Below are 16,364 nucleotides of genomic sequence, written 5' to 3' on the forward strand. Positions count from 1 at the left end.
CAGTTTTAACAGTTCGGCTGTCAATTTGAAGCATACACGATTCGGTGGCTCAGCCTACTATGGGATATTTCAGATTAGTGATTCATATGGTTGCTTGAAAAGTAGTTCGATTTGTGGTTTGACGTGTGCCGATTTGAGAGACGATGAAGTGGCAGATGACATCGATTGTATGCGGAGAATTTTCGGCGAGTATAGTCGTGAGATTGGGGATGGTTTTGCGGCTTGGCCCGCGCATAAAACGTATTGCCAGGGTCTGGCGGCGAAGGCCGACGCGTTCGATGGTTGTTTGAACGAAGAAGTACTTCGCTTTCAAGCGTACTACAAGGAGCAAAAAGCCAAAGCAATCAAGGAAGATTTAGTGCTGCGTACTCCCGCCGGTAAGGTGTACGATCGTTGTGAGCTGGCCGTGGAGCTTCGGGATAAATTTGAGCTTCCTAAGGAGCAGATCGCTACATGGGTGTGCATAGCCTATCACGAGAGTCGTTTTAACACCTCCGCCGAAGGTCGCTTGAATGCAGATGGTAGTCACGATCATGGCCTGTTTCAGATCAGTGATAAATATTGGTGTTCTGCCTCGGGTGGGCCCGGTAAAGAGTGCGGGGTGACGTGTGAAGATCTGCGTAACAACGATATTAGTGATGATATTCGTTGTTTGAAACAAATTTATCAAGACCATCAGACAAGAGGTAATGGATTTACGGCATGGGCAGCTTATTTGCCCAACTGTGAGGGAAGGGAGGAGAGTTTCGTGAAGAATTGTTTCAATGAGACGGCGACGACGACGGCAATTGTTGATCCGACGCGACCTTCGGGAAAGAAAGCCGACGTTGCAACGCCGGTTGGAAAGATATACGATCGTTGTGAGCTGGCCGTGGAGCTTCGGGACAAATTTGAGCTTCCTAAGGAGCAGATCGCTACTTGGGTGTGCATAGCCTATCACGAGAGTCGTTTTAACACCTCCGCCGAAGGTCACTTGAATGCAGATGGTAGTCGTGATCATGGCCTGTTTCAGATCAGTGATAAATATTGGTGTTCTGCCTCGGGTGGGCCCGGTAAAGAGTGCGGTGTGACGTGTAAAGATTTGCGCGACAACGATATTAGTGATGATATTCGTTGTTTGAGACAAATTTATCAAGAACATCAGAATATTAGCGGCAATGGATTTACGGCGTGGACAGCTTATTTGCCCAACTGTGAGGGAAGGGAGGAGAGTTTCGTGAACAATTGTTTCAATGAGACGGCGCCGACGACGGCAATTGTTGATCCGACGCGACCTTCGGGAAAGAAAGCCGACGTTGCAACGCCGGTTGGAAAGATTTACGATCGTTGTGAACTGGCGAATGACCTGCGGCACAAATTTAATTTGCCTAAGGAGCAAATCGCAACTTGGGTGTGCATTGCCTATCATGAGAGTGCGTTTAATACATCGGCCGGAGGCCGATTGAATGCGGATGGTAGTGGTGATCATGGTTTGTTTCAGATCAGTGACATTTACTGCTGTTCTCCACCCGGGAACGGATGGGCTTGCTCGGTGACATGCGACGCGTTGAAAAATAATGACATCTCCGATGATGTCGCGTGCATTCGAACAATTTACGAAGAGCATCAACGTTTATCAGGCGATGGATTTAATGCGTGGTCTGTTTATCAACCGCACTGCAAGGGTAGAGCCGAAAGTTTCGCCCAGGGTTGTTTCGGGACGGACGATGATCGTCCGGTAACAACGCCGACTCTGCCGAAACCTGCCGTCACAACTCCAGCTAGAATACCGCCTAGGAAAACCTCTGCCAGCAGAGGGAAAGTCTACACCCGTTGTGAGTTGGCCAGAAAACTTTACTTCAAACATCGGTACTCGATCGAGGACGCCGCCACATGGACTTGCATCGCACAGTACCAATCTAACTTCGATACTGCCGCTGTTGGAGGGGAAGCCGGTGGTGTGAGATTCCATGGAATTTTTCAACTCAGCGACGAATTCTGGTGTTCACCCCCGGGACGAGGTTGGGTTTGTGGGTTGCCTTGTTCCGATCTGGAAGATGACGATATTACGCACGAGCTTGCCTGCATGAGACACATCTTCGAAGAACACCAACGAATCTCCGGGGACGGATTCAACGCCTGGACTGTGTATCAACCGTATTGCAAAGGAAAAGCTCGCAGTATGATCAGTGGATGTTTCGACGAGGATGAGAATGCTTTGGTCCCTACGACAACGACCCGACGACCGGCGAAGAACAAGAATGTCGGCGTTGGAAAAGTGTACGAACGCTGCGAACTTGCACGGGAATTGTACTACAAACATCATATGCCATTCGAACAAATTGCAACTTGGGTTTGCATTGCTCACAGGGAGTCTAACTATAATGTTTCTGCCATCGGCAAAATGAATACTGATGGAAGTGAAGGTCATGGATTGTTTCAAATTAGCGACTTCTACTGGTGCTCTCCTCCGGGAAAAGGTTGGGTTTGCAATATAGCTTGCTCGGACCTGGAAGATAACGACATAAGCGATGATCTTGAGTGCATGAAAATCATTTTCAAGGAGCAGACGGAACTCTCCGGAGATGGTTTCACTGCTTGGGCTGTCTACAACCCTTACTGTAAAGGCAAATCCGACCATTACATAGATGGCTGCTTTGATGAACCTACTACAACTGCTACTAGACCCACTACAACAACTACTGCTACTACTACTACTCGACCCACAACTACTACAACCACTACCACCACTGAACGTGTCATAACCACTCCAAAAACTACCAGAACAAGTACGGTTCGAATAACCGCTGTCACCACAAAACAACCAACCTTCAGTTGGTTAACAACTCCAACCACTAAAACTACTGCCAAATTTACTTTTGCAACACCAAAACTAAACTATTGGAGTTCAACCACGTCAAAATCAACACTGCCACCGACCGTTCCCCGAAAAACTACCACCACAACTGCCACCCTGCGCCCTGCCATCGGATCAACAAAGTCCACTACCAGCCTCTATGACTTTTTTCTCCAACCTTTCGTTCGAACAAAAAGCTCCCATAAGGTAACCTACGCTCCATTTACAACCAGAACAACCAGCGCTAGACCAATTTACAGCGCATCAACTGCCAGAACCACAAGACCCAAATGGTTCCAACAACATAGCATCACAAGTCGGTCTACGACGACTAGCCGTCCAATCACCACTACCGCTAAATATTCAAGCTTTGATCAACTATTCGATCATTTTAAACACGTTTGACAACCGATTACCCGTCAAATTGTCGAAATAAATTTTATATAGAATGTAACTACTCGCCAATTATTTATTTACTTGAGAAACACACCCTTGCGTCTATCACTTCCAACAACCGGATCGTAAATCAATCCGTTCCAATAAAATGCTAAGTAACCCGACTAACCTCCGCACTCCGTGCGTCGTCTATACAATCTATAATCATTCACAGATGCCCCCGTGGTGCTGACACTTCCCCACATGATGGGTGCCGATGAGCAGTACAGCAGTTTGATCGAAGGATTCCACCCCGATCCGGAAAAGCATCAAATCTTTGTCGATGTCGAACCGGTACGTTGGTTAAAATCGTGAACCTTGCTACTCCGTCTAACCTTTCATTTCACTTTTGATTTCACTGTAGTTAACCGGCACCCCACTGAACGGTGGCAAACGTGTTCAATTCAACATGTTCCTGCGGAGAATCGACTCGATCCGGCTAACGGATCGTCTGCAAACCACCCTCTTTCCGGTGCTGTGGATCGAGGAGGGAATCTCCCTGAACGAGGACATGGTCAAACTGATCGACGACAGTTTGATGAAGATTCTCACCCTACTCGACATCATTCAGTGGAGCATGATCGGCGCTGGGCTGCTGCTGGCGATCGTGATGCCGATCGTTTACTTTGCCAAGCGAAAACCACGGTCCACGTCGGGCACGGTAACGCCGAGCATGACGACGACCACCAGTGCCGCCAGCATTCCGGATAACAAATGACCCCCGCTGGTGATGACCTATCTGGACTGACGATAGGATAGGATAGGATAGGATAGGATGATGACGACTGATCGAACGTGTGCGTTGCGAGTGTGAGTGAGCGATTCAAGTGCCAATGCTGACCGCTACCGGAGAGATGCGCGGCGCTACTACTGTTAGGTCCACTTTTGTGCATTTTAGTGCAAACTAAGTCAAACTGTTTCCGTCCAAAATGAGTTGAGCTCTTGTTTTAAGCTGTTTGTTTTTCTTCGAGACAGTAGAATAGCTTACGTTATGTGATGAGTAAATTGTGTTTTAATAATAATAAGTAGGCGGTGCGCATTTCACCTGATATGAAGCAGCCGAAAGTGTCCAATCAAAACCTATAGTTAGCGTTAATGTAAATGTTGTTTAAAACAAAAGAAAGGACTACAAGTTCAGGGTTATAATATATAATTGCTCTGATATTTGTCCTTTCTTAAAATTATTAACATGATATTTATATTATTATTTATTAAGTCGATAACAACAGACTACAGTCTCAATGATGGTTAAGTATCCTAAACTAATAACAATAATTACAGTCACAAAATTAAAACTGCAAACACTAACAATTTTCTTAGTCAATATTTGTAGACAGAAACCATAGAAAAGTTACGACGGATTGCGACAAATTAAAATCAAATACAGAAGCAACTCGAATGAAAAGACGCTGTGAAAAAGAGCTGTTTCGTCCGTGATGGTTGCGTTGAAATGATAATTGAATTATTCTGCAGTACCCTGCGACGTACGTTCAGATCTATCGACCCCAGACTAATAGGACAATCGACGTAATTCGGCAAGCGGAAAGGATTTCGCCATGATAGACCACCGAGAGCAAAGCGTAAGAAGCGACGTTGAACCGACTCGATCCTTTGGGTAAGTCCTCACATAAAAAGACAACTGTATTGAATTTGTAACTTATTATCGCTATTTTAATTGGAATTCCGCACTGAAAATAATCGTGCGACTATTTTTCCCTATCGGATTATGGAGTGGTATAACAGAGTTGGAGGTTAGGTCCAGTTGTAAGCTGCTCTTGACTCGGGTGATATCTTCCTTAAGGGAACTCCGTCTGGATCAGCATCGCCGTCATGGCATAGCATGGAATCGAAAAGGTTCTGCGATCAGTTCGTCTCCTTTGTGACGATGCGAGCGGAATGATGGTTCTACGGAGGAAACTGATCGATTCGCTTCATGAAGGAAATAGCATTGGGCGATACTGTATCTGTATCGAAAAAATCGATACTTTTGAGCCGATACATCGATATTTTGGATCGATACTGAGCGTCCCGATACCGGCCAGTATCGATGCTAAAGCGACGATATTTATATCGATACCATTATAGTAAATGCTAGAGAAACTAAAATATTTTACTTATCCTAATGCGATGTCCATTACCCAGGTAACCAATAAGCATTTCCAATGCAATTTAAAAGCAAGTCGATAAGCATTTAAGTTGCCTTAAATGCTACTTAAATGCTATTTTGGCAAAATATGCGGTTACTTTACGGCTAGCCCTCTTATAGTGCTGATAATGCTTATTTGCAACTAGTTACCAAGAAGAAGAATTTAAATAGAATTTTGGATGCCAATTTACAACAGTTATGCAGTCAAAAAGCTGATAAACAACAACCTGCAGTATAAAACGCCAGGGATGCTAATAAACAACTGATTTACTGCTTGTTTTAATGCTTATTGGTTACCTGGGTAGGATTTCACCTGCATAACAATGTTCCGCCAACAAACTCGATCCATGGCTATCCGCCTCCAATTTCTCGAATGTCCCACACTTTCCAGGACTTGCTCCATATGGTCTAACCGTCAAGCACGCTGCGTTCCTTTGCGCCTGGTACCAACCGAATTCGAGGCAAACATCATTTTTACGGGATTGTTTTCCAGCATTCTCACAACATGTCCCGGCCATTGTACTCTTCCAGCCTCAGCAACTTTCTGAATACTGGGTTGGCCGAAAAGCTGCGCCAGCTGGTGGTTCATGTTTTTCCTCCATAGACCGTACTCACATACACCACCAAAGATGATCCTAAGCACACGACGTCCAAAAGTGATCAGTCTCCGTCGAGCATTGTCCACGTTTCGTACCCGTAGACTATCGGTCTTATTTGCGCTTTGTACATGGTACATTTGGTACAGGGATGAAGCTTGCCAGATTTTAGGGTCTTGTAGAATCCGTAGTAAGCACGACTTCCGGCAAGAATACCTCTGCGTATTTCTCTGCTGCAGATGTTATCCGACCACCTCGAACTCGTAGAAATTAAAATAAGAGGTGTACCTAATTAATGCGGCAGCTAATTTTTTCTCGATAAATAAACTCTGCAAAAATAGATGCATTCCCAGTTCCAGTCTTAAATCAAATTTTAAGTAAAACTTCAATTTCAATTTGAAATCTAATTTAAAGTCGGATTTCTTGGGTGATGTAAAAAAATCAAATTCAATTTCAAATCCTATTTCAAGTCCAATTATAAGTCCGATTTAACTCCAATTTCTGGCAAAGTTGTAAGTATAATTTCTAGTCAAATTTTACATCCAATTCACTATTAGTTACTAGTAAAATTTTAAGTTCTTTATTATGTCCTATTTCAAGTTCAATTTCATGTCTCATTATAAGTCCTATTTCATGTGTAATTTCAAGTCCAATTTATATATTCTAGTCTGAATTGGTCCAAACTTGAGTTTAACTTCGCGTCCAATTTTAAGTGTGATTTGAAGTCCAAATTCAAGTTCCACTTCAAGTTTAATTTTAAGTTAAATTTAAAGTCTTACTTCCAGCTCAATTTAAAGTAAAGATTCAAGTTGAAATTGATTCAAACTGAAGTCCAATATCATTCAATCATCAATATCAATTTGAAGTTCAATTTTAAGTATAATGCCATGCTCAATTCTAAGTTAAATTTCAGTTCCCATTTCAAGTTCAATATCAAGTTTAATTTCAGGTTCAATTTTAAGTAAAATTTCAAGTGCAATTCCAGCTCCGATTTTAAAATTAATTTCAAATGCGATCAATTAGACAACTCACAAGTTGCTGAGTGAAGCTCTGCTTTCCTCAATGGAGGTAGCTGTCTTGGCACTCGAAGATGGATGTGGTTGGATACGCTAGACCGTCAATGAAGTCGCAACTGCGTTGTTAAGTGAAGAAACCCTGAGTGCACGAAATAACGTTTGACGGAGATGAACTGGAAGGGGTTGATGAATTCATAAATTAGGGATCTCTGGCAACCGCCGTCAATCATACGAGTAAGCAGATTCAACGACGCATTCTAGCTAAGTCAGGTCTACTTTTCCCTTCGTAAGTCATTTCGATCAAGGAGCATAAACCGTACGCAAAATATAAAAGCATTTGCTAGCGCTTGGCTGAGTGGTCGATTTCTGGTCGGCCCGGCCGGTTTTTCACTTGCAAAGCCGGTGATCGATCAATCTGGCAAAAAGTCGGTTTACCAACTTAAAAAAACGGATTTATACTTTTTGTCCGATTTTTGAAATTCATTTTTCATTTCCATCATTCCACTAGATTTTCTAATAAATTTTATAGCAATCCTGAGCAATTCGTTGTAGTTTCCGGTCAAAAGAGTTTAAAACCGCAGGCCTGACCAGTCCGACATCAGCTATTATTTCGTTCCTAACGAGATTTCGTATGAGAACGAAAGAGAATCAACAGTACTAAAAGCACACGCATATAATTTTCTAAAAAATTAAGCTAAATAATAAACAAAAGTGTGGTTTTCGTTGCACCCTGTCAGTGTATCGATACCGATATCGATACCACTGGTATCGATACTTGTCGCCCGATATTTCAACGGGATCGATACGTTTACAAAAATTGTATCGATATTCGAATATCGATGCTTTTCGCAGTATCGCCCAATGCTAGAAGGAAATTGATTAGCAGGTTAGTGAAATGAAACTAAAGGAGTCAATGTAAGTGTTCGTAAAAGTTCCGAAGAGCTCTTTGCGAGAGGGAAATTTCTCATGGGCCGCTCGTCGCCAATTTCTCAGAATTCGCAAGTCGCTTTTGAACTGGTCGAGCGATCCCGCACGGTAGGCATCTCTGTTCCTAATGCAGGACGGAGCCACTTTCGCCGCATTGTCTTTTGACATCCTTACGACGTGGATGGCCCACCGTAACCTATTGACTATAGTAAGACTTAAGTGGTAGTAAGGTTTAAGTATTTCAAGTAAGGCTTAGATATAAGAAGATTTACCGATTAGGTTTCGTTCTATAGTCTGTTCAATATAATGCACCAATAAATCCACAAATTTTATCTCTCGATTAATCAACCTATTTCGTCTGGTTCCATGAGGCAGCTGTATTTCATCACCGTACTTGTCACCAGAACCCATTGACTCTGTACGCACCTCGGTAAAAAAGATCACCATCCAAGCGCTGTTTCTTCACCATGTCACTAACGCACATTGAACGACCACAGCGTATCAGGCGAAGAATGTCAAAGTGTCAGTGTAGTGTGAGCGAAAACGTAAACAAAAAAAAAGTAGTTAGAAAACGCAAAACATATTCATCAAATCTATAGTTTTTCTTAAATCTTAATTAAAAAGTTATTCGGTTGAGGGCACTTACATCTAAGAGTGAATTAAAGGTAAAAACTTATATTAGTGATGTGCTTAAAATTAGTTTAAAACCGCTTATATCTAGGTTTAAATCGGAAACTTAAAACTATTAGTACGGTACGGAATTTAATAGTACGGCTGATTGAGTTACGGTGAGAAACCAGTTTATACATTTAAAACTATACTTACAAACAACTAATTAATTAGATAGCGACGAAGGTGGACACAGTAAAAAGAATAAATAACGGACAAAGACAGTAAGGAAGATAGAAGCACTAAAACGTAAGATTATAATCTTGTAAAACATAACCCTAAATTAAAACTTATACTTATACATGCAGGAATTAAAAACGGTCTAGGACTTCGTACGAATAAAGGCCGTTAGATATTCGGAATAGCTAAAATCGACTGTTTTCTTGTTACAACGCGGTACGCAGGTAACAGTACTAAATAGCCATTTGATCGGTTTTCGTCGATCGATTAAACATACCGACGAATCAGTAGATCGCCCTGTTAAACTCCCAAAAGCGTCGTTGTAAAACTCCGCCTGCAGATGATGGATCTCGGTAGAAGCATGTTCGATGAACCTGAAAATACTACCTGAACCGGTGCAGAGGGTCCAAAGACCCCAAAAAGGAGAATGGTTTTAATAGCTGTTATCCATGGCTAAAAGTACTTACTTACTTAGGTGGCTTGCCGTCCTAAGACAAAGTCTGTTGAACAAAGTTTCTTCATGTAACTCGGTTGAGGGCTACCGCTCTTCAATTCCTCGGACACCGAGTACTATCCGCCAGCTCTCGCTCCACCTGGTCTAACCATCTTGCTCACTGTGCTCCTGGTCATCTTGTTCCTACCGGATTTGAGGCGAACGCCATCTTTGCAGGGTAGTTGTCCGGCATTCTTGCAACATGCCCTGCCCACCGTATCCGTCCAGCTTTAGCTACCTTTTGGATACTGGTTTCGCCATAGAGCTGTGCGAGTTCATGGTTCATCCTCCGCCTCCATACTCCGTTCTCCAGTACGCCGCCGAAGATCGTTCTTAGCACTTGTCGTTCGAAAACTCCGAGCACTCGCAGATCCTCCTCGAGCATTGTCCATGTTTCATGCCCGTAGAGAACAACGAACGAACCTTAAGTAAAAATAAGCGAGGCGAAGGCTCACAACCACGACTTCTCTAAAGCGAGTCCGAAACGAATTTCCGATAGGTAAACTGTAATGGATCTATGGCTATATGCATGAGTTAACTAGACGAACTATCAGTACGTTTCATCTTATATTATAAGGTTTTTATACCTTACATACAGTGGTACTTGGGATGAGGTGCGGAGGGGAATCGTCCCCTTAATCTCGACGACAAACCCAGTAAGCATTGAGCCTCGATGACCTTAGCGAACACCGGGGTTGGTTACCCGATCTCCGCTAAGGTTGCTCGTATTCCAGAATATACAAAATAATTCAAAAACAAATTTAATTTCATTGCGCATGGACGAATTAGATAATCCGTTCGCAAGCGGCGGTATCCAGAGAACTCCGCCGATGGATATGAGCAGAAGCGCAAGCGTAAGCGGAAAGGGAAGCGGCACACCTGCCGCTTCAACTGCATCTACGCCGGACGCAGCGATGAACGGCCCATCGCTAATAAAAGCAGTGGAAGGAAAGAGAGACATGCTACCAAGAGTGGTAGCGGCGTCTCATCAGCTTGATGCCATTATCGAGTTCGTGGTAAGTCGCAGCACCCTGGTGAAGGGCCTGAAACAAAGTCTGCTCATGCTTCGGGTCACCATGCGTGCTGGGACGAAAGAGCACAGCGAACTCGAAGCGCGAGTAAGAGTGACAGAGAAAATGACCGAGAAGACGTTTGAATCGAAGTCTGCACAAACGGATGCCTGCTCGTCAATGATTGACCACATCGTGGAGCTCGCGACTACGGAGCAGTCCAACGACAACAAGGTATCCACCAAACGTGCAAGGCAGTCCCCAGGGGAAGAAACCCCCACGGGCCCGAAGAAGCGCCTGATCGCAAAGGGTAGCAAACCAACCGAAGAACCCGCTGAGGGTAACGAGACTCAGTTGGCGTCCGACAATCAGTGGTGGTTAGAAGTGGTTAGAAAGAAGAGGAGCAAAGGCGATGCCCTTATCCTCAAAACTGAGGGGCCGAAATATTCGGAAGTTTTGAAGGCCATAAGAGGGGACAAAAAGAATGCCACTGAGAAGGGTTCTGCCTACAAAATGCTGGCACAAAAGGTCCTCGGCGATAGCGTACAGATCCGCGCACTAACCCCCAAGATGACCCTCCAGCTTAAAAACTGGGATGGTCCCTATGCCCATTGAACGTGTTCCAGCAGCCGGAGGCCTGCTTCCAGTGCTTTGAGTGGAGGCACAAGTCCTGAAACTGTAAGGGGCCAGACAGAAGCCACCTGTGTAGGAGATATGGAGGTGCGGGCCATCATCTCGGACCCATACCGCATCCCTGCCGGCAACGGCAACGGAGTCTCGGATAGGTCCGGGGCGGCGGCTATATGGAGGACTATCAGGTTACCGGTTCAAGAGGTGTCAACCGCAGAGGAGGGATTCGCGGTTGCCAAAGTGGGTAGAGTGTTCTACTGCAGCTGTTATGCTCCGCCGAGTTGGTCTATCGAGCAGTTTACGCGGATGGTAGACCGAGTATCAGTTGTGCTGGTTGTGGCAGGCGACTTCAACGCTTGGGCGGTAGAGTGGGGAAGTCATCGCACGAACCATAGCGGTCGAATTCTGCTTGAGGCTCCGGCAAAACTCAACATAGACCTGGTCAACGTCGGCACCACAAGTACCTTCAGTAGGAATGATGCAGAGTCTATCATCGACGTGACAGAGCGATCGCCAGAGATGCTAGAGTGAAACATCGAGGGCCTCTTTCCGGCCCTGGCCCCAGGCCGCTGAGTCGTCCCACGGCCGACGTTCCAGTATCTCAGACCATAGCAAAGGATGGTCGGCCCACCAGCCGAACATCCAAAGTAACGTGGGCGACGGCGGTTTAGAGGTCGGGGAGAAAGCGACGGTTACGAACGAGGAACTCATTGGGATCACTAAATCCCTAAACGTGAGCAAAGCGCTTGGGCCATACGGAATCCCGAATATGGATTCTAGAGGCTCCCGAATTATTCGGGGCAGTAATGAGTAGATGCCTGGAAGCTGGCCACTTCCCGAACAGATGGAAGCGACAGAACCTGGTCCTATTGCCGAAGGCGGGAAAACCTCCGAGTATCCCCTCGTCATATAGGCCGATCTGTCTGCTCGATACTGCCGGCAAAGTGCTGGAGAGGGTTATCCTTAACAGGCTCGTACAGTACACTGAGGGTACAACCGGTCTGTCAAGGAACCAATTCGGCTTCCGAAAAGGCAAGTCGACGGTGGATGCCATCTTGTCTGTCACTAAGAAGATTGGATGCGATCCAGGAAACTGGAGCTAGCGCAACATGAAACGGTGGTTATCGTGGTGAACACCCGTAAGTCGGTGCAGCGTCGGTGACTGCACTATTTCGTCAACGCATTCTTTAAAACTCCTGGGAGTCATTGGTCGACGACAAGCTCAAGATCGGGAGCCACGTCGACTGTGCCTGCAGAAAGGCTTCCACAGCTATTTCGGCATTGTCTCGTATGATGTCTAATTGCTCTGCGGTATATGGCAGCCAACGTGCTCCAGTTCATACCCAGGTATGGCGGGCCGGTGTGGTCATCGGCGTTAGGTACCAAAAGCAATCTAACTAAGCTGGAAAGCACCATGACGCAATCTGCGTCTTAGCGAGTATAATGCCTATTGGCACGTCCCATTAGGGGGTCGGGGTACCCAACCCTGAGTTGTCTTCTCAGGTGTCTGATAGTACCGTATCTTCTAAGTTGCTCAACAGATTACCCCACTCGTAAAAAAATACCAGGCATCTTCATAGGTGTTAACCCTGGGGTTTTCCCGGTTCATCCCTAACAAATGTCAAGTTCTTAATGATGTTAATACCTATGGCTTTGCTTTGCTTTTTTCTCTACGCACCTGCCGACGAAATAGAGCGCCTAAGAGATTAACCTATTAATCAATCGACTTCGTCGGATTGCATTGAGAGATTGTCAACCGGCGTATTAGTGAATTTAATAGATTGATAGTCGGGATTGATCATTAAGCTTTATCTCCCGATTAAACAATCTATTTCGTCTGCTTCCGTAGGCCAGCTCTAATTTATTACCCTACTAAATAGCCAACTTAGTCAGGTCTAGTTGATCGATTAAATATACCGTCGTATCAGCAGATCCCCCTGTTAATCTTCCATGAGAGCCGTGGCAAGAATCGAGCCAATCAGCCAACGCGAACCTACTGACGTAGGTGGAAAAGTAGGAGGGATTTTTCATCGGCAGGCCCGGCGCTAACCAATTTGTCACTCCACGCAAATTGTCAGAATGGCGCCCCCAGAACAAACGAAAAACAGTCAGCGTTACTGTGTGCAGACATTTTACTACCTACACACTCGCAAACGCACAGTCTCGTAGCATCTTTCTGCAAAACCACTCACAAGGCAAACAACTCGTGAGCAGCCAGCTGCCCGTGAGGGTTAGCGGTACACTGGGATACAGATGTTGCATTACTTTTTGTTTTCTTCTTCATCTTACGCCCCCGATTTTACACGCGAGCGGGAGTGCGAGTCCGCGCGAGTCGGTATCAGTTGCTCAGGCTGCAATGACGTGCGAGAGCGACGACCGTGGCTTTTAGCGAAATACACACTCGCAAAAGTCGTTGCAGTGCATGAATAAACAAGAGCGGGAGTCCGAAAGGAATGCTTATGTAGGCCTATTGTCTAGAACGAGTACGCGTGTGTGAGAAAATTAGCCCACACGAGTGTGGGCTTCGCAACGCTGGTCACAGTCAACCGCCATTTCTTTTGAATAATTGTCGGTTTCTTGAAACCCATTATTAGAATGATAAACCTTCAAAAACGAAAAAGTTCGGTTCATATTTCCTGATACTTCAAAAACTTTATCCTCATACCTTGATACTTCATCGAAGATGAACCTGCTGATTGCGGATTCTGAAGAGATTCAAAAATCTCTCCCGAAAAATTTCTAAATAATTTAATATCATCAATGCCACTTTCCCACCACGTTTATCTGAGTGTTTTGATTGTTGTGTTTTGTTGCGAATAGATTTTCATCAGGAGGAGGTGGAGCGCAAACGGAAAGCGAAGAATGGCATAGGCGTATAAACCATGCACTGCAGGCACTACTTGGAATGATTCTCAAAGTACACTCGTCGAAAGTAGGGAGAGTACGACCGGACAAGAATACCGGATGACCGTGCAGTGAATCTGTTCTCTTCTAGACTTTCATCGGCCTTAAGGGCCCCATACACGTAGGCATATGTTGGGTTGGAAACGAATAAAATGTTGGCGGGTCATTCAGGTCGAGCGACAAGCCCAACATCTTCTTTTGCCTGCTTGGGTGGTGGTGCTCATACACAGGCGAGAATGTTGAATGAACATGAATTTACCAACATTTTCGGCCAACATGTTCGTACGTGTATGAGGGCCTTTAGGAATAGAGAGTGTGATGCCAGGTTTTGCTGAAGAAAAATCCGTAGTTTTACCGTCAGTACTTTTATCACAGAGGAAAGGGTCATAGATTATAAAGCTTAATCAAATTTCAAATCAAACTTTAGATTTGATCTTTCACTGACATTTGTTCTTCATATAAAGGTTTATTAGTATAAAGTGTTTCTCAATTTTGCTGAAAGGTGACATTTTTTATCGTATAGGTATTGTTCTTGATTGTATTTGAAAGAAATTAATACTTTTTTAAATCAAATTAGTACATGATACATTTCAATTTTTCTCTCTATTATTCAACAACGCAGACTCTTGGCTGTCGTCATTCGCCATTTGTCTTTATTTTCCAGATCTCATCTTTCATTTTTCGTCGATTGGTTATTTTGTATGTTGTCTTTAATTTTTCATTTATTTTGTTTTGCCTTGTCATCTTCTTGTCGTGTTTTTTTGTTTTAATTTGATTATAATCACTATAACAGCTTGTGTCATTCGTGACTTCTGCGGGACTGGAATTTGAATCTGAGTTTTTGGTTTGATGGCGTCGTCATTAGTGTCTTTTTTGGTATAGCCTGTCACTGCTTTACTGACATTTGATTGTCTCTTGAAAAGCTTCAGCCAAAGGCTACATCTATTTATAGTCTTTTCGCCGCTTTGTATTTCTGTTTATTTGACCTTTTTGGGGCCTTTTAACCGAATTTTGTCGCTTTTCCTACTTGTCCGTTATATCTTTTCGCAGGCATTTCACTACCTGTTCGTCATTTTTTAGCTGTCGTTTCATTGTCTTTTTGTCACTTTATCGTTGTCTGTTCGTCATATTATCGTAGCTTTTTCGAAACCTTTTCGTCACCTTTTTGCCATCTCTTTGCTGCGTTTTCTCCGTATTCATTGTCATTTCTCTGTTGTATTTTTATTGACTTCCCGTGTCCCTTTTACTATTTTTCCACCGTATCTTGGTTTTTTGATATTTTGCTGCCTTTTTCCGTTTTTATTGTCATCTTTTCATCGTTTTTCGCCCTGTTTGTTACTAAGACAACATAAATATTGCCTTTTTCTTGTCTTTCCGTTGTTCTTTCATCGTCTTTTTAACGAGGCATATTCGCCATCTCTTCGTTGTCTTTTTTGTATTTTTTACCTGTTTAATAGTTTTTAAATGTCTCTTTCCAATTTTTTTGTTGTGTTTTTTGTCGCAGTTTTGACAGACTATTCGACGTCTGTTTATCGTATTTTTGCCATCTTGTTATCACTGTACCATTGACTTTGAATCACATTTTCGTCAACATTCCGCAGTCTTCGCAGTCTCTTCGTCGTATTTTCTATGTATTTTAGTCATCTTTTCATCGCTTCTTGAAGGCTTAAATGATAAACAGGTAATCCAAACAGGCAAATAATAGTATTACTATATAAATGTAAATATCACTACCATCAGAAAGCGAAAGCAGAGAAGTGAAGAATTTCATGCCATTAACGTATAGGGTAACCAACCTATTTTGGACCCCATCAGTAACTGTACATCATTTGGACACTTCCATTTGATTCGGCTGTAAGTGTCCAAATTATGTTCAGCTACTGATGGGTCCAAAATACGTTGGTTACCCTATTATGATGAAAATCGGTCCGTAGAAAATTCCTAAATCCGTAGAACTACGGAAAAATCCATAGACCTGGCATAAGAGAGACCCAACTTACTAGATGGCTCGGCCAGATTGAAGCCGATTTGCTTGTGTCGAGATGGTCAACGAATTGGCAGCAATTTTACATTAACCACTTATTTATTTAATGCTACAGTTTTTTTTAATGTAGGCGAAATGGTGCCCGCTCGAAGTGGCGCTCCAAGCAGCTGCTTGTTTTGCTTAAGGGAAGCGCCAGCCATGTTCATCGGGCATGTATTACTTTAATGTTAAATAGAGTCCGGATGATTTCTCTTGTTGTTGCGGCTGCAATTAGCTAGCTCCTTCAAAACGTTCGAAACTCGATGAAAACAACACTATTTCGTCCAGCCACAATGCTGCCACCAAATGTTTAAACACATTCTGCCTCAAAAAATTAAACGCAAGGCGAACGATTTCGAAAACAGACACTGAAGAAGCCTGCAAGTCGATACGAGTCGTAACACGTATCTATCGTGAATAAAATTAATAGCAAAAATCACTTGCGAAAAAGTTTTCTGTAATTTCAATCTTCGCATTCCACTAAGACGCTTAAAAAACT

General features: G+C 43.8%; 1 protein-coding gene across 2 annotated transcripts in view; it reads left to right on the forward strand.

Moving 5' to 3' along the window:
- Positions 1-4,331, forward strand: part of LOC128738453 (sensory neuron membrane protein 2) — a 58,357-nt gene extending 54,026 nt beyond the window's left edge. Inside the window, exons 7-8 of one of the 2 annotated variants that reach the window (XM_053833594.1) lie at positions 3,447-3,565; positions 3,636-4,331. In XM_053833594.1, coding sequence (XP_053689569.1) covers positions 3,447-3,565; positions 3,636-3,989 — 473 coding nt within the window. In that variant the 3' untranslated portion in view covers positions 3,990-4,331. The remainder of the gene's footprint in view (positions 1-3,446; positions 3,566-3,635) is intronic. The other variant, XM_053833593.1, reaches the window with a different exon arrangement.
- Positions 4,332-16,364: the final 12,033 nt, after the last annotated feature.

The sequence above is a fragment of the Sabethes cyaneus genome, chromosome 2, assembly GCF_943734655.1.
Source record: "Sabethes cyaneus chromosome 2, idSabCyanKW18_F2, whole genome shotgun sequence".
Taxonomy (NCBI): domain Eukaryota; kingdom Metazoa; phylum Arthropoda; class Insecta; order Diptera; family Culicidae; genus Sabethes; species Sabethes cyaneus.